General features: G+C 36.2%; 1 protein-coding gene across 1 annotated transcript in view; it reads right to left on the bottom strand.

Annotated features, from left to right (window-relative positions):
• The window catches only part of PDZD8 (PDZ domain containing 8), a 101,027-nt gene that overhangs the window by 33,530 nt on the left and 48,479 nt on the right, over positions 1-19,018 (bottom strand). Inside the window, exon 3 of the mRNA XM_003787127.3 lies at positions 4,122-4,224. Within this exon, the coding sequence (XP_003787175.1) occupies positions 4,122-4,224 (103 nt within the window). The remainder of the gene's footprint in view (positions 1-4,121; positions 4,225-19,018) is intronic.

Raw genomic sequence — 19,018 nt, 5'->3', positions numbered from 1 at the left:
ATTCTTCTTAGCAAAGTATCTCAAGAATGGAAGAAAAAGTATCCAATATGCTAAGTTTTACCTGAAACCAATTTATAGCTTTCATATGAAAGCTATAACCCAATTATAGCCCAAGAGGGGAAAGGGGAGAGGAGAGGGAGGGGAAGGGAGGAGAGGGGCTGGGTGGAGGGAGAGTAATTGGTGGGACCACACCTTCGGTGCATCGTACAAGGGTACATGTGAAACTTACTAAATGTCGAATATAAATGTCTTAACACAATAACTAAGAAAATGTCGTGAAGGCCATGTTAACCAGTTTGATGAAAACATTTCAAATTATATATACAATTAGCACATTGTACCCCATGATTGCATTAATGTATACAGCTACGATTTAGTAAAAAAATAAATAAATAAATAAATGAAAGACTTGGTCTCTTATGAAAGGCAATTGCTATCAAGTGCGTGAATGCAGAGTGTGGTAAGTTAGAAGAGGGAGTAGGGTCATCATCCAAAAATGCACATAAAAGCTGGTTTCTAAAACCAGAACTCCTTACATCCTTTCATTCATGATAAAAGAGTAGGTGTGTGTACTGGTACCCCCGTTGCCTTTTCTTCCACCCCAGAACTCCCAGATCCAGAGGTTCCTCAGTCCATTTTCATGGTGCCTTTTCTTCTCTCCAGGACAAAGAATAGAAAAATTTGTTTGAAGAATCAGTCTCAGTGTGAATAAATGATAGAAAAGAAGAGATGGCACAGGCAGACTTGTCTAAAAATGAGGACAGAGGGAAAGAGAACACCATTCGCTAATAACCTATTTTGTGTCTGCAAGTAGGGGTAAAGCCAGGTGGTTGATCAATGGCAAGGAAACTCCGATGCTGGGACAGTAAAACTTGACATCTCTCTCTTTAAACCAACGTGTGCTTTAGGTGGTCTGTGTGCTTTACTACGCACACAATAATGACTGTACATGTTTTATTTAACATGTTAGATTAATTCATTGTGAATTTGATAAGCACTTGATAAGCACTATAAACTCTACAAATATTCATAAGTGGTTATTTTTATAGTTTACTATTATTGAAATATCATGGCGTGAAGCTTTTTTAAAATTTGAAAACTTAGAATTGTTCCTTAATGAACGTGAAGCAAAGCATCATTAATGAACCTGAATATTCCAATAGACTGAAATAAATCACACGCTACATTGTGTCTTTTTGGTGTAGGTGAAGAAATTTTTAGTATTATCTCTGTTATGCCTTGAAAAATGATCTCTAATTTTTGTTTAAGCCTAATATCTAATTTATTTATGCCTCAGCTATCATATCTTATAGGAGTTTCATGAAGAATCTTTCCTTATTATTTTTTATTATATTATTTCCTTATTATTTTTTAAAGACTGAACAAAACTACAAGGTACATCATTTATCTGGTGAGCTCTTTATTTTGCAAATGAGCTAAGCAAAGCACTGAGCTGAATGTCTGAATTTGGTCCAGACTTTCCTGGATCTTCTAATCAGGTATTTCTAAAACAGGTTTTATGCAAGCTATTTAAAAAAAAAAAATTTTTTTTTTTCCAGTTTTTTTGGCCAGGGCTGGGTTTGAACCTACCACCTCCAGTATATGGGGCTGGTGCCCTACTCCTCTGAGCCACAGGCGCCTCCCCTAAATTATTCCTTTTATTTTTTGTTTATATTTCAATTTATGAAAAACTCCCTTAGAAACAAAAAGTCACCAGATAGACCTGAGTTATTTTCTTGTGGACTGGCCATCTAAAAGACATTCGTAACTTTTTTTCCTTGTAGTCTAATTGTACAAAGGTTGAAAAATTAAAATAGTTTCTCATATTGTACTTCTTTGCTGCTGGGGAGAACACATGACCAACTTCTGGACAATAAGATCTAAGTGGAAATCCCCAGAAGGAAATTCTAGAAAAGCTTCTAAAAAGGACAAGGTCTAGCTGACATGTGCCTTTGGCCAACCTCAGACTTTACCCTTTGTCATGAAAGGTGGATATTTATGGGTGCATTAGGAATTTTGCAACCATGTGGATAAAAGTCCTATGCTAAAGATGATGGAGGAGAAAGCCATGTTCTTTGGTTATAGTACAGTATTGTAATGATTTAAAAATCTCAAAGGCACATTTAAAATATGGAAGAAATTAAGTTTCTTTCATTCTGCACATGCATTACAATTTGTAGCTAACTTCATTGAATAAAATTTCAATATTAAAAAATTTTAATCCTAAATATTGTATTTATACAAAGGCAGCTTCTTAAACCCATCAAGTGATTTGGCGTATATGTTTTCTTAATGATGTTCTATTTTCCTACCCAATTTTGCAAAATATTCTAAATTTCAAACTGTATGTATTCCCTGATGTGTCATGTTGTCTTGAAGAACACACTAATTCTCCTCCCTAGAGATAATTAGATTTAGACTTTAGTAATTTAATGCTTGTAGACATTTACTATTGCTGACACTTTCAATACCAGATGTAATTAGTAACCTGGAAATTCTTTCTTCAAAACTACTTACGACATATGCTAAGATGTAAAATCCTGAGTCAAGATTAAAATTTCATTAACCTTTGCTATGAAATATGAAAGCTGTCTAATCTTATACTTTGGCAAAAATAATAAGGGAAATTGAAAATGCCAATAGCAAGCAAGGCTGAGGCAGGTGGATCGCTTGAGCTTATGAGTTCAAGACCAGCCTGAGCAAGAGTAAGACCCCATCTCTAAAAAAAAAAAAAACTGGGCATTGTGGCAGGCGCATGCAGTCCCACCTACTTGGGAGAATGAGGCAAGAGAATTGCTTGAGCCCAGGAGTTTGAAGTTGCTGTGAGCTCTGATGCCATAGCACTCTATTAAGGACGACAAAGTGAGACTTTGAGCGGAAAAAGAAAAAAAAAGAAAATGCTAATAGCAATGGCAAGTTATGATCGATTCAAATTAAAACTAAAAATTTACCTAGATAAAACAATAATGCTTTTTCATGTAGTTATATATTTCAGTACAAAATCTAAAACTTGTTATATCATTCCTCTGAGGAGCTTACTTCAAATTGTTTGCAATATAACTTCAAAGAAAGTTGAGGTAAGAACCACTTTCAGAGAGAAAGGGAATCTTCCTTGAAACCTCTATTTCAACCATGTCATAATCATGCTCCAAATCTTCAATAGCTCCCCGCTGCCTTCATTGATTCAAACTCTGTGGGCCAAACCATTTTCCCTTTCCTGGTTTTACCTCTCCCTGTCTCACTCTAATCAAAACTACCCTGTTATTCCCAAAAGAATGTCACACTGTCTGATTTTTATGTAAGGATGTTCACAATAGTTACTATATGAAAAATTGCAACAATTTAAAAAATCAAAGGAAAACCCGTAAAAATACCACATAGCTGTTTATTAAAGATTTAGCAGCACTTTGACTACTACTCTGTAATACTGGGGTCATGCTTCTACTAAAAAAATTCTACATTATTGATCTGAAATTTAATTGGGTATCCTTTATTTTCTCTGGTAAGCCTGTTCCAGTGTCATGTCTTTACAGTCCTCTATTATCACCAGATCTAAAGAGATGCCTTGTCATAACTTATAACTCCTTTGTTATATTTTTTTTATAGTACTTGGCAATCTCTGGAAAGAGTTTCTGTTTACTTTTTTGATTTACTGGTTTATTGCTAAGTTCTACCTTTATCCTATAAAGTGCCGTTAACCTCCTCCCTCCTCCAATCCCCACATCACACCTGTACCCCACATTAGCACCACAGAACAGGGTCTTTTCTCATCTTGAACTGTTTTCCCAGCACAAAATAATCATTCATAAAATATCTGTTGAATGAATGAATCCTCTGAGTTCACATGCCTTTTAAGGTATTTAGTAAAATTATTTCCTTCTAATTTCATAAATGAAACAATTTTAAAGTTCTGAAAGGAAAACTAGTTGGACTATGGTTCTTATGCTGGTAATCTGAACACTAACTACAGTTTCATGTTATTTATTTTATTATCATCAATACTGTACTGTAACAAGACAAATCTAATAAGAACTGTTCATAACTCTAGGAAGACAGAAATACTAATAACGGCATGCTTATAGAACTTTATGAAGATGTAAATCCATGCAAATCCATTTTACCGTCTTAATAGAACTCCTTTGTTTCTCTTCCCAAACACTACTGCTTAGCTCAAGAGTGCAATGAATAGTTGCCTCTCTGTCATAGGATCCAAAAATGTGCAACCTGCAGTATAAAAATAAAACAGAGAGAATATTATACCTCTTATATGCATTACAATTTTTCTTACTGAGTATTATAACAAGAAGAAACACATTATTCTAACATAATTATAGTTTTAGCAAAAAAAAAATAAAATAAAATCCAACATCTGGCACACCCTCTAGTGGAAAAGTGAAGTAACACCAAAATTAGATGAGATTCCTGGATATGCTATTTTTCAGCAGCTAAGTCAAACAAACAAAATATCTACTCATGAGGTAAAGAAATTGACCAAATATTTACATGGAGTAGCAAGAGCTATAGATCTTTTAAATTAAAAAAAAAGTTGTACAGTACATTATCCAATTAATTCTGTAAAAATTAAACACACACACACACGGTATACAGAAGAACCTCTGTAAGTTGACCACCCAAGGGACTAGCAAACTGGGCAACATATGGAAGTGTTCAACATCAGAAACTAGGCTGACTGTACTGATACATACATGTGGTGCATATCTGGTCTATGAAAATTAGGTCAGCTCAAGGAGGTGGCCAATGTAAGGAGGTGGCCAGCTATGGAGGGTTATTTGCTTTTAAACATAACACACAAGTGTGTACACACACTTTCTTCATCAGCTAATGTGACTGTAGGCAAATTAGTATCTCTAAACCCATTTTTCCTCTGTGAAATTCAAGTCGAAAACAGTACTCATCTCTAAGAGTTGTTGTCAGAATAAAAAGAAGACAGTGTACAAGGCATAGTGCCTGGCAAAGAGTCAGGGCCCAGTAAGTGTTTATCATTTCTGTTATTGTCTTGAAAATAATTGTGAGAGAACACTGGCATCATCTAATTTTACTATTTAATATCTAGATTGAAAAAGGACAACTCAGATCCAATAGTGAGATGACATAGTTTTTATTATTGAAGAAAAAAAGTCTACCCATGTGTCCAACTTCTATATTATCTATCCTCAAAACTGGAATGTAAATTTCTCAATTTGTTTCAGGAGTAAGGCTGAGAAGAGCTTTAATACCAACATTTCGGCTGTTACTCTAGCACACCGTCTCTATAGGAAGAGTGTGAGGTATGAGTGTCATAATAGAAAAAAAGCCGACAAAACACATTAGGGAAATTTGAGAAAACTGTGTTCTAAGATCTCAAGCAAATCATGTCCATATTTCACAAACTGGCCTTATAAACAGTGAAGTCTGAATAAATTCATAGTAAAAAAAATCTCTAAATTTATATAATTCTTAAAGAATCTTTAAAGAAACTTTAAACTTAGTGCGTAACAATCTACAGTATTACCAAAAAGAAGGCAGGCCAACTAAATCAAGAGAATTCTTAATTATAATATTAAGTTTAGAAAAACAAGAATGTACATTCACCAAAGTTCTGCTGCCACCATCTGTTCAAAGAGTGAACTACCTAAGAGCCTTTGCTACGCAGCCAGAGAAAACTGTACAGCTAGTGCTCCCAAATTCCTGACAGATATTAATTTTTAGGATTCACGAATGAGAAAAGAGAATTCTCAGGAATTTTACTCTGAAATCGTAAGTTATTCTGTATTTTTGAAATACTTTAAAAATGTTTTTAACGGAGTAACACAAAATAAAAATTAACTCAAAATGGTTAACCCCAGAAGAAAACATGAAAGCACATTTTTTTCCCATTGTTGTTTCCGTCTATCTACCTGTAAAACCCACAGTTCTGCCATTGCTCAGTGGGAACTTTCATTCTATTTTTTTGTAGAATCTGCAAATAAAAGCCAATTAGATGTATAAGTAAATTTGTTGTAATTTTGTCTTTTGCACTAAGGAGACTCCTAATTATCCACAGACCCCTTAAGAATACTGAAAAGGACACCCCTTTTTGGGTGTCCTCTGTTTTCCTTACAAAGCCCCAAGAGTTAGTCTCAAACTCTGCTCTCTTTTGCAGTGAGTTCTCTGATCGTGGTTTTGTGGTACCAATAGTTATTTGTGCTGCAAGAGGGCACCTGACCTTTGGATCTGTGGTGGCTGATGAGTCACCAGCAAGAGCTGCAATTATAATGGGCTCCACAAATGAATCCCTATTATAATCCTTTCTCTTAGCTAACTACTTGATCCTTTGAGTTGATTCCCAGAAATGTTGAGCTGCAACTCCTGGCCACAGTGGTCCTCCTGCTTGGGCCTCCCAAAGTGCCTGAGCCAACAGCATGGCCTGAAATGATGGATTTCTACAATATAAAGAAGTTGAGGTTCTAAAGGCCCCAGGGCAGACTTCCTGAAGCCAGGACTCACCTTGTCCCCTCTAGTGGCCTCAGGTCCCTCCTTAAAAAGTTCAAGATCTCCATTAGTGGGGAGATCTGAGGCAGCAAGATGTCTGCAGTATTAGAAATCCTTTCTTCCTTGACAATCCTCATTGTCTCAGGAATTGGATCTCAGTGCAATAGGTAAACTGGACCTAGACCGAAACCCCCTTGCAGTTTCAACAGCACAATTTTAAAAGTAACTGTCAGCAATTGCAGTAAGTGGTTATTACTGCAAGGGGTGCAAACTCTGGCTTTTGGAATTTACAGGTATGTGGGTTATATACTAGCCCCTGTGTTTCTTTTCTTGTGCACTTACGTAAGGGAAGCCTCAGGTGTCTGACTGGATAAGACAGAAAGTGGAAGATCATGGGCTAAGTTAGACAAGGGAATTGCACAGCTAAAGCCACCTCCTGACTGGAGGACATGGATATGTACTTTAGAGCTCTTGAGAGTGACTTGTCACCAAGAAAACTACCATTGATACAGGGTTCCCCCATTCAGGGCTGGACAGAGACCCCCTTTTTCTAGGCCTGGATGAGGTCAGAAATCAGTCTCATCACAGACTCCCATCTCTAGGCACAAACAGGCCCTTTGTAGGCCACATTCTCTGGGCTCAAGCAAGGTGACCCAAAAAGCTGCCTCACTGGTATCTCACCTGGGTAGTTCCTCCTGGAGTAGGAAGCATACACCATAATGCCTCCCCTGGGGCAAGGACTGGAAGAACTGCATTCCTTTGCTATTTTAGGATTTTCTGCCTGCAGGCCCCTGCCCAATTGTGACATGTTCCAGACATGCATTTCCAAATCCCCTCTGCCTGCAGGATAGGAAAAGCTGTACTATAAACCCCTAGATCAATGATTTTTCAACTGGTATGCTGTGAGAGGATGTTAGATGTACTGTAAAAATTTTAAAAGATCAAATAATATATAAAGGATTAATTTTGAAAAAAGTTCAAAGCACAATAAGTATATTCCTTTTTTTTTTTACTCTTTTTTTGATCAACATAATTTGAGTGTGCCACGGAAGTTTAACTATGGGTTCAAATGTGTTGTGAGATAAAAAAGGTTAAAAAACACAGCCCTAGACAGAAGGCCCACATGGGCTTCCCACTTGGGTCCCCCCCCTTCTCTTATCTATTTCTTTATCTATCAATAAACTCTGTCCTTTCGCTTCTTCCTGTGGTCCGTGGTTTCATTCTTCAAATCCCAAGATCAAGGACCCCAAAAGGAGAGAAATTCTGGCTACACTATGAGAGGATAAGCTGGTCAGGGAATGGAATAGTTGACATTAGGTTGTCCACTCACTGTAAGAAAATGTCTGTGCAACAAGGTAGACTGTAAAAACACAATAGGACCCAGACCTGTGGCATCTCCCTCTTAGGCTCTGTTAGGTAGAGATAAGGAGGAGGGGGAACAGATACTTTGTCTAGAGGATTTCCACTGAAAAAGAGATAACACTAGGAGATATTCTATCTATAACAGGAAGAAAAAAATGATAACAGGGGGCTTAAGGAACAGATAACATGCCAAGGAGTCCTCAGAACTGAACAGATGTTTAGTCTATGACAGGGGTCTCCAAGGACTGACCAACCAAAAAGACCACAAAGTAGGGGGTGGTACCTATGGCTCAAAGGAGCAGGGCGCCGTCCCCATATGCTGGAGGTGGTAGGTTCAAACCCAGCTCCTGCCAAAAACTGCAAACCCCCCCCCAAACAAAAAAAACCCACAATGGGTGGAGATAATGGCCGAAGTCACAAAGGAAGGTCTACCATGGCAACCCCCGAAATTGCCCTATACAGATAGAAAATGGGAGGGTTCTACTTTCTGGGAATTTTCCACCTTTTCCAAGAAAAACTATGAATATTCTGTCCCTCATTTAACATACGATTAGGTAATTAGCATAACGGGCCAGAAATCTTATTCAATTCAGAGTCTCCTCTTCTAGTCCTGGGGTAAACCTACTCTTTCTCTGAAACATGCTATTTTATGCTTTGATAAACTTTGGCACTTTGGCTGCTTGCCTGTGCTTGGTCTGCTTATTTGCTGTGTTGACTTGTTACCAGTAACCATTCTTCAGTGCTAGAAACCAACAACCAGAGAACATGGACCTGGCACCTGGTCTCCATGAACTGAGTATTCTATGTTCTGACTATGCCTGCTTTTTCCACATCTGAGTATTGCACCTGGAAGCTGCAATATACAGGGTGGATATAAAGTTCGCGTGTAATTTAAAATATTTAACATAGTAAATTGCACATGGACTTTACATCCACTCTGGTCTTTACCTTATTAATACACTTATTGGTGGGGTTGTGAAAAGGCCAAGAGTGGAGGTAAGAGGCAAAATAGTACTCTTCTGAGAAAACTGGTGGCCCAACAAGTCCTTCCTGGTCCACTTATGGGCCAGGCAAAGTCTAAAAAAATCACAAAGAATCTTTTGAAAGCCATTCCTAAAATATTTCCCATCTGTTATTCAGGCCAGTTTGCAAAGAAAAAAAAAAGAGGCTATTACTAATTTAAAAATTCACTTGGAAATCCTTTTGGTAAGGCGTTCCAGCTTCGGTGTATTTGTGTATTGTGAATGTATGAAATTTTTCCAACTTAAATAATCTTGCAAAGATTTAAACGAGATCCCCCTATTTAACTAACTTAAAGAAAAAAAATGCACTTTAAGTATTCTTTGAGAAAAACAGAAACCAACAAATACCTTTTAGTTCATGTAATCTGAGATGCTTTAAAACTGTTGGTAAAATAAAAGCAGGAAATGTCTGACTTGTCAAAAAATAACTTAAGATAAAAGATAGCCTTTTATCTTCTGAACAATTCAACCAGGATTGTTAAGTAAGTTAAGTGAATGTTAATGGGATAAACACATACTTTTTATTGTAATCTGAAATCTTAAATTCATGTTGTCAAGTGATGATCATAAAATGTCTGAGTCATTTCTAAGTAAATTAAAATGCTGAAACATTAATTGCTAAACCTAAGCTTTAAGTGTGTATATATGTGTGCATATCTTTATATCTATCTATATACACATATATATGTATATATAGATTTTTTTTTGAGAATGAGTCTCAAGCTGTCGCCCTGGGTAGCATGCCATGGTTGTTACAGCTCACAGCAACCTGAAACTCTTGGGCTTAAGCAATTCTCTTGCCTCAGCCTCCCAAGTAGCTGGGACTATGGGTGCCAGCCACGATGCCCAACTATTTTTTGTTGTTGTTGTTGTTGCCATTGTTATTATTGTTTTAGCTGGCCCAGGCTGGGTTCAAACCCTCCAGACTTGGTGTATGTGGCCTGTGCCCTACCCACTGAGCTACAGACGCCGCCCCTTTATATCTATATTATCTATCTTGCTTTTGTATGGTATAAAGAAGCTGAATATATTCGGGTCTATTAAAAAAGAAAAAGATTTGAGATGGAGCTCAACTACGAAATGCTGATATTAAACAGTTCTTAATCCTTACTATTTTTCACTAGAGATTAAGGTTACTAAGAATTAAAAATTCTAATATAATAAAACAAAATAATAAGGGGAACAAGTAACATGTGCTTTTGGTAGGCAAAGCTGCAAGTTATGAAAGCCCTCTTTATCTGTGGGTTCCACATCCACGGATTCCACTAGTCACAAATTAAAAATATTCAGAATAAAAATTCCAAACAAAACAACAACAAAAAATAACATCGAACTTTAAAATACAGTATAACAACTATTAACATGGCATTTACATTATTTAGGTGTAATAATTAATCTGGGGCTAATTTAAAATATATAAGAGGATATCCATGGTTATATTCATGCCATTTTATATACAAGACAAGCATCTGCAAATTTTAATATCCATGGTGAAGTCCTAGAACCAATCTCCTGTGAATAACAAAAGACAACTGTATAAGCATGTACTTTTGTTCAGGGAAAAACAGTAATTTTTGCCCTAAAGTAGAATGACTGTTTTTTTCAAAATGGGAAAGAGAAAAGATAAAGACAAATAACTGAACAGGTAAGAAAGCTGTAGTTTTTCTGAAAATTGAGCATTAATATCAAAATTACACTGATGCAAAACTAGAATTTTGTCCCCTTTGCTAAAAATACAAAGTTTTTTTATAGTATTCATCTACTCTTAATAGGAAACAGTGTAAAATTTTTCTCTACCTTTTAAGTAATTGGCCTAAGAAACAAAGGTTTTTTTGTTTTGTCAAGATAGTTTATTGTGCCTCATGTTGCCTTTTATAAGGTCTTTTATTACTTCAGTGAATCTTCTCAATAATAAGAAAGCTACGTTTTTCTTGATAACTATGTAATCTTAACCTTCTGTATTTAAAATCTTTTATTGTCACTTTGACTAAATACAAAATCAACATCAGGTTTAGTCAAGTGTTTTAAACATTTTGGTATTATGACAAAATTAGCAAAATCAAATTCTAAATTAAGTCTCTTTGACTTCAAGTTAATTTCTGAATTTTCTAGCTGGGCCCCCGAAAAGTCCAAAGAATGTGGCTCTTATCTTTAACATCTCTTTAATGAGAGATATTAAACTGAGTAGGCTTATTCAATATAGTAAATTACGTGGAAAGCACTGACATTAACAAGTGATGCTAAACCTTCTTCACGTTGTATTTATGGGTATGTTATTGATATGAGTGTTCCAAAACTTACATGAGATTCCTAGAAATCAAATACATTATCAGTCATAATTTTTAGTTATTATGTTAAATACTGTCTACTACAGAAATAATCTAATTTCCTTGTTCGTTGGTGGTTATAATGCACTTTCATCCAATTTTTAACTGTGGCCATTCAAGGAATTTGCCAACCACAGACAATGGTTCTAATTCTTCTCTAAAAGCATTTGCAATCAGCCACAGTCCAAAATTGTTTATTCATCAAGGAAATTCATGACAAGTATTCTGGAGTACAGGTTTCTGATAACTTTAAGATCAAACATACCAAGTAGGAAAGAATTTATAGAACTCTCATGAAACTGACAACTTCATAAAACTACTAACCAAGATCAAGCAGGAAAAAAATGAGACTGAATAAACTGACGAGAATAATTTTTTATGACTATTTATTTGAAACATTACTGCTTCTTTAATGCTTTGGTTTCCATATTTAAAGAAACCATTTTTTTCTGAGCTAGCTACAGCTTACTACAACTTGATAAAGTTTATTTTTGTGAACAAAATATTTATATTGTGTCCTTTATGCCTTCAAAGTTTGTTTTTCTTACCAGATTCCTCCAAAATTTAGTTAGTGAATATTCTTATTTTTATTGCCGAATAGCCATTTGCATAATGGAATCTATGCTTGTAAAAGGACACAGCTGGAAATGTTGGTTATATTTCCAAGGCTTTGACTGGAAGGTCCTATTTTCAAATATGACTGGACACTTATAAGGAACTAAACTTGACTTCATAAAGCCAACAACACCTTCCACCCCTGGAATACTGACTTGGCACCTTGAATACAAAGTTCATATATTTGCCTTACAGTTGGGTACAGAATGTCACTTCCTGACAGGCCTAAGAACCTTAGGATATTTTGGGAACTCCAAAGAGAGAGAAATTCGTCCAGATTTATGTCCTACAGGTGAAGTCTGACGGTGAATCCTCGGCTTGGCTTCTTTTGCCTCAAGAGGCTTTTAAAAGTCAAATCTGAAATTCCTTATTGCAAGTTCCAGCAAAGCGAATTTTAAAAGAACCTATGTGGTCAATCATTATTCTTGTTTCATGTATGTAAATAATCAGGCCAAGTTGATGAGCATAAACTTATTTTGCAAACAAATTAGTTTTATTCTGACTATAGTTGATACAAATGGGGTAACTAGAGAGAGAAAAACCATGTTTCAGAAGAAAGAGCACAGTACACCTGCATTAGACGGTGGCCCTGTTCGTTGTTCTCAAGTTTTTAGTGTCTTCCTATAGGCTAAACTGTAAAAGAAATTCTTCCAGTTTCCTCTAATATTTGGCTACAAGTCTCTAAGAACAAGAATTGCTCTGTTCTTCCAGCCCTCTAAGCTGAAGCTGGACAACTCGATGTAGGTTCCAAGGGACAACTCTCATGCCTGATTGTAGGCCACACAAAGACTTCACCAAACTACTCAATGCCACAACCACAGACAATCAAACTGCAAACCAGTTCAAAATTTCATTTCTCTTCATTTTTCCTTACATATGCCCACCTTTTTCACTTCGCAGGATGTCACTAAAATGCCATAATAAACAGCGTCTGTGGGTAATGAGACATTGGATCTATCATGTCAAACCCCAAATCTTTACATGACCTAAGAGATTCTTCAGTCCACTTAGTGGGTAACTTTAGCAACATCCCTAATAGAACTGTTTGCTCAAATTGTACTAGTGGTCCCTTTTAGAGTTAGACTGCTAGATCTATTTGTTCTTACTACTTGTTTTACTTTGACACAGTTATGGCAGCTGGTTTATAGTAAATTCTACTTGCTAGTTGAACAGGGATGAATCTGTGCAGTTAGACACTTCTTGCTCCACATGAATAAAAACATCTGTAAATAAATAATTACAAACAATTAACAAACAGGCTACTTGATTAAAACAAGTAGATACCACATCTGGCTCATTCTTTGACCTGGATTTAATTTGGCTGGTTTGGTTCCTGGGGACTTGGTGAGGAAACGTTTCCCAAACTCTTCGTATTATCCTCCTGATAGTCCTAGGCCCCCTGGTGTGCCCTGTTTCCTCAAAAGCTTTAAATGTTTACGTGCCGCCATCTGTCAAATGTCAAATGGTCTCTCTTCAGTGGGAAGAACAAAAATTCAAAAATAATATGTGATCACAAGGACACCATAATCTATGAATAGTGTGTTGAGACCAGAAACCCAGAATTATGGTAAAAGAGAGTAGTGCTAAAGCTCCAATTTTGGTCACACTCTCACCTAGGTAAAAATCTGACCAAGGGAGGGGAACTGTTAAACAAAAATTATAGGTCACTATTTTAGACTAAGCTCCTGCACTAGGGCCTAACAAACCAAACCAAATGAAAATGAAGTCACTCGTGCTAAATGGCACATAAGCAGATAACCAGGTTTTCTGAAAACACGAGATTCCTATCAACCTGTGTCAGTAGAATAAGGGAATCTCCTTTGCTTTATCCTTTGCAAAAAAGTAATCTGAAATCAGCTGTTAACCAGTTGGGTTTTTTTCCTATTGTTTACTTGTTTCTACCTTACAAAACCCACTGTTCAGTCACTTCCCAGTGGGAGCTTTCATACTGTTTTATAGAACAGAGGCTGTCCTGATTCATGAATTGCAAATAAATGCCAAGTACATCTATAATTAAGTTTGAGCTAATTTTTGTGCTAATTTTCTTGTGGTAGGTGTTAGGGTGTACATGTTACTTTAGGTAAGTTTATTTTGTTTTATAATGATGAAAACATTTTGTCTCATTCAGAATTTGACTTTGTCTTTGAAATGGATATTTCTTTTGTTAATCCTGGTTTTAAATCAATTTCTGATTCTATATCACAGCATTAGACAAAATATTCATATTTTCTCTTTACATTTCTTCTGTTACAAAGAACTGTACTAGAACTGTTACTTACAAAGAACTGTAGCCTTTAGTAAAAATCTGAACACTGGGAAACACCAACAAACATTATTAGTATTCTATAAAGTAACATTACTGTCTCCTAGAAAAGTTAACTTCACTATACAAAAGTGTGTCAAATTTGCCAATTTAAGGATTTATTTTGCTTCAAAATATATTTCTTAAAAAATAGGTATTACTCTGAGGACTTGTATTATATAGTAAGTGCATAAACTTATCAATATTTATTTTGTTTCCAAGACTACATTACCATTAGTAGCAGAAAGGACAAAAATTAGACCCAAGACAGACTTTTAGACTGCAGCTGCTTTTCTGCTCTGAGCTTCAGATTTGGTTTCTGAGACATAATTCCTTATCTCACTGCTTCTTGTGCCTGCTTTCAACTTGATCTCAGTGGATTCCTTGGAGTAGTAATGACTCTATATTGACTGTCAGCTTTAATTCTCAGAAGAATTATAATATTTTACCCCAGTTTCCTCATTTCTTAACTAATATCTCTTAAGATTTAAAAAACATGAAAATTTCTAAAGAAATCCAGAAAGTAGGTCCCAGTGGAAACCCAGCCAGTTAGGTGAATTCTGAAGACACCTGCTTTAGTTTAACATGAACTATAATCTCCACATTGAAACAAAAGCATCAGTTTTCATTCTACACCTCTTACAATTCAGCCTTGAGCTAAACAAAAGCAGGCTTTCCATTCTAATTATATACACCACAAACAAGTGGTAACAATCACCGGCTAATAAATATTTTGAGTAAAATATAAACAATCAGGCTCTGCACCTGTCACACAGTGGTTATGGCGCCAGTCACATGCACCGAGGCTGGCGGGTTCGAGCCCAGCCTGGGTCTGCTAAACAACAGTGACAACTGCAACAAGAAAATATCCAGGTGTTGTGGTGGGTGCCTGTTGTCCCAGCTACTTGGGAGGCTGAGGCAAGAGAATTGCTTAAGCCCAAGAGTTTGAGGTTGCTGTGAACTGTGACACCACCACACTCTACCGAGGGTGACATAATAAAACTCTGTCTCAAAAAAAAAAAAAAATTTATATATATTTAAACATACATATGTATATAAACAATCAACATATATTGAATAAGCAAGAAATACATTTCTACTATTACTATTAGATACCTTCAAAGAGGACAGAAGAAGTCAGTACTATAATACAAAAAAGCAAAAGGAATTGCCTGTTGATGTCCTTCTGTCTTCTGAAAGAGCTGTTTATGAAAGTTTTAACAAATTTCAAAACAGTTTTTTAAAAATATGTTGAAACCTTACATTAAACAGAAATACAACCACTATCTATCAGGAAGCATAGAAAGAGAATTTACATGACTCAGACCAAACCACTGAGAAAAGGAAAGTACTTTCCAATGCTTCCCTCTGTAAGAAAGCCACTTTTTACTCCGGATGCAGTAGCTCATGCCTGTAATCCCTAGTACTGAGGTGGGTGAAGGGATAGCTTGAGCCTAGTGGTTCAAGGCTGCTGTGAACTATGATCATGTCACTGCACTAGGTCTGTGTAACAAAGTGAGACCCTATCTCTCAATAAAGGAAAAGAAAAAAAATTTTTTTCGTTGTCATTAAACAATTGGAAAGGAGAACCCTACACTGAAGGGGATCACATTCTCAACTAACCTGTTGTTAAAAGAATCAAATGTCTGGGCAGCACCTGTGGCTCAGTGAATAGGGCACTGGCCCCATATACCGAGGGTGGCGGGTTCAAACCCAGCCCCGGCCAAACCCCAACAAAACATAGCCGGGCACTGTGGTGGGCGCCTGTAGCTCCAGCTACTCAGGAGGTTGAAGCAAGAGAATCAGCTAAGCCCAAGAGCTGAAGGTTGCTGTGAGCTGCGACACCACAGCACTCTACTGAGGACAACAAAGTGAGACTCTGTCTCTAAAAAAAAAAAAAAGAATCAAACATGGCCTCCTACACAGGTTCATCTCCTCTCTACAGTCTTCTTCCTCAGAAACATCCTCATGCAGGCCTCAATTCTCCAGGCTATGACAATGACTTCCACACCTAATCTGTAGTCCTCGCTTTTCTCCTGCTCCACCTCTAAAATCTCAAGTTTGTAGGATACTTCTATAGCGAAATCTAATCATGCTCCACTGTTTAAAATACAAAAAATCAAATTCATCTGTCTTTGAAACAAGTATCTCTATTTCCCTAACTAGTCCTGGGAGGCAGAAGCTTTGTCTTGTTCTTTATATCCTACAATATCTAGAAAATAATCAAAGCAAATGATACATTTATTTTCCTCTACTCAAATCCTTCTAATTCCTTTGCCTTCTTGCCTACACCCACCTACCTACTTACTTACTAAACCCTGTCCCTAGTTACCCCATGTATCCCTTCCTTCCTGTTCCTATTAATAATACGTGTCTGGTGAAGCATTTGCTTCCTCACCTTTAACCTGCAATATGTCTTAAATTTGTCTCTGGGGCTTCTGTCTCTCTCTCTATAATCCACTCTATAAATAATCTAGAGCAGGTGTTACCTTCAATAACTTTTCTCTGATTAAAGGGCCACAATCTTCTTTCCCTAGCAAATTTGGCCTTGATTTTTACATGAGACATTTGCACTTCATTTAGACACATCCTTGAAAATACTTTACAATTCTAATTCTCACTTTTATCTTACTGGTTCTCTTTCCAATCACCTAAAATCTACCATCCATCTGCCCTTATCTTATCATATATCCATGAAGTGTTCCACAGTAGCCACAACTAAAAAATACTTTCTCAGTGCACTACATTTCCATAGCACTGACTACCTGAGCCTCAGTTCAAACTGGACAGCCTTGTATAGTTGACTTGTTCATGCATTTATTTTTGTCTGTTAGCACCAACTACATTGTAAGTTTCTAGAGGGCAGGCACTGAACTCCACAATTATTTGTGTTTGCCATAGTACTCAGACAACATGTCTGCCCTACTGATGGCAGAATGACCAGTAGTAGTGTAGTGGTGGTAGCAGAAGTAGCAGCAGCAGCTAACATTTACTGAAGAGCAAATCTTTTTTAAACTATTGATTTCTTTCCAAGCTGGAACTCAGTGGCAGAATTGTGCTCACTATAGCCTCGAACTCCTGGGCTCAAGTGATCATCCTCCTGCTTCAGCCTCCTAAGCAGCTGGGACTATAAGTGCACACCACCATGCCAGGCTAACAGGATCTTGCTATCTTGCCCACACTGGTCTTGAACTACTGGTCTCAAGCAATCCACCTGCCTCAGCCTCCCAAGTAGCTTGGTTTACAGATGTGAGCCATGCGCTCAGCCTATATGGGGAATTCTAAGAGCTTCACTTTTATTAACTTAACCAATTTTCACAAAAATTATTATCCTTAATTTACAGATTAGAAAATTGAGCACAGAGAGCTTAATTTGCAAACATTACACACTAATGAGTGAAGAGTCTAGATTACAGAAATTGAAAACAATGAGTTGAAGAAATTTTGAAAGAGAAAAAAAGGCAGTTATCTCTTAAGATCATGACTGCTATCTGCAAATAAAATACATTAAAAGCACTGATAATTAGATGGCATAATGGTGCAAAGAGGGAGAAAAGTCAAAGACAATCTTCTTTCAAACTCATATTTTCTGATAATGGTCCATTTTACACTTCGGTTTTGTTTGAAGGTATTGTATGTGACTATGTAGCATGCCAACATAACATTTAAAACATTTTGGAGTTTGCTATTTTAAAAAAGAGCACTGATTTTATGTCAACTATGTTCCTAATTTTCTTAAATTTTTTTACAATTTAAACATCAGAAGAAAAAATTTTATATTTTGCTATATAAAACAGCAGAAGAGATGTACAGTTACCAAAAAAGGACAATTTTTCAATATCATAACTTTAGTGAAAAAGAGATGGGGAAAAAAGAACTTACAGAATCACAACACCAATGAATTCCAGTGTCTGGAAAGTCTGCCTCTACTCATAAACCTACCTATTACAGAAAAAATTCTTTAACTATGCCCTGGAGAAATTTATAAAAACTGAGGGAAAACATCATGTACCATTTTTTTTTTAAACTGCATAGGAAAATTTGAACAGCTAATAAATACAAACATAGGAACTTCAAGATCGCTATAGAAACTTGGTTTAGCTGGGTAGAGTTACATCAAAATTTATAGATTCACAAAGCTTTAAAGACCTCTAGCAATAATATTTAGCAACAACTCTAAGTAATTCCTTCTGGTTTTCAAATGCATTCACATTAACTGCAACTTTTCCCTTATACAAATTTAAATACCTGATGTTTGAGCTAATTTCCTATTATCTCTCCCTCCATGAAAAAAACAGATCAGCCTTCACTTCAATGATACTTCATTATTAATACACTTCTGTATTCTAAGATCTTAAAAAAGTAACTTATTTTAACAGTAACAATTTTTAAGTGACTTGCCCTACAAATAGTAAAAAATTTCCAAATCTGTAATATGAAAGTTTTTAGAACCAAAATAAATTTATTTGGAGTCAGACAAGCCTAGATTCAAGGTCCAGTGGCCTTGAACAACTAACTTTTAGAACTCAGTTCTTCACCTATAAAATGGTTATAATGATACTAATCTTGTAAAGATGTTGTCAGAGCTAGAAATAATAAATGCAGGTAATAAAAAAATATAACTAATAACATAATTATTTAGAGTCATATCTCCAAATATTTTCAGATTTAGCTACTCTCCCTTTTAAAAAATAAAATGCCAAACATTAAAATGAAGGCAGAGAATATAAGGAATGCTCATATACAAACTACCCAGGAAAAAAATATTATTATATAGCCTCATCTGCTTCATATGGACTTTTTAAAAATTGTGAGTACTTTGGAAGGCCAGGCATGGTGGCTCACACCTGTAATCCTAGCACTCTGGGAAGCAGAGGCAGGTGGATTGCTTGAACTCAGGAGTTTGAGACCAGCCTGAG

This window comes from Otolemur garnettii, unplaced genomic scaffold (genome assembly GCF_000181295.1).
Source record: "Otolemur garnettii isolate 467f Iridium unplaced genomic scaffold, OtoGar3 scaffold00021, whole genome shotgun sequence".
In the NCBI taxonomy this organism is placed as follows: Eukaryota; Metazoa; Chordata; class Mammalia; order Primates; family Galagidae; genus Otolemur; species Otolemur garnettii.
This window is presented reverse-complemented; position numbering and strand designations above follow the sequence as displayed.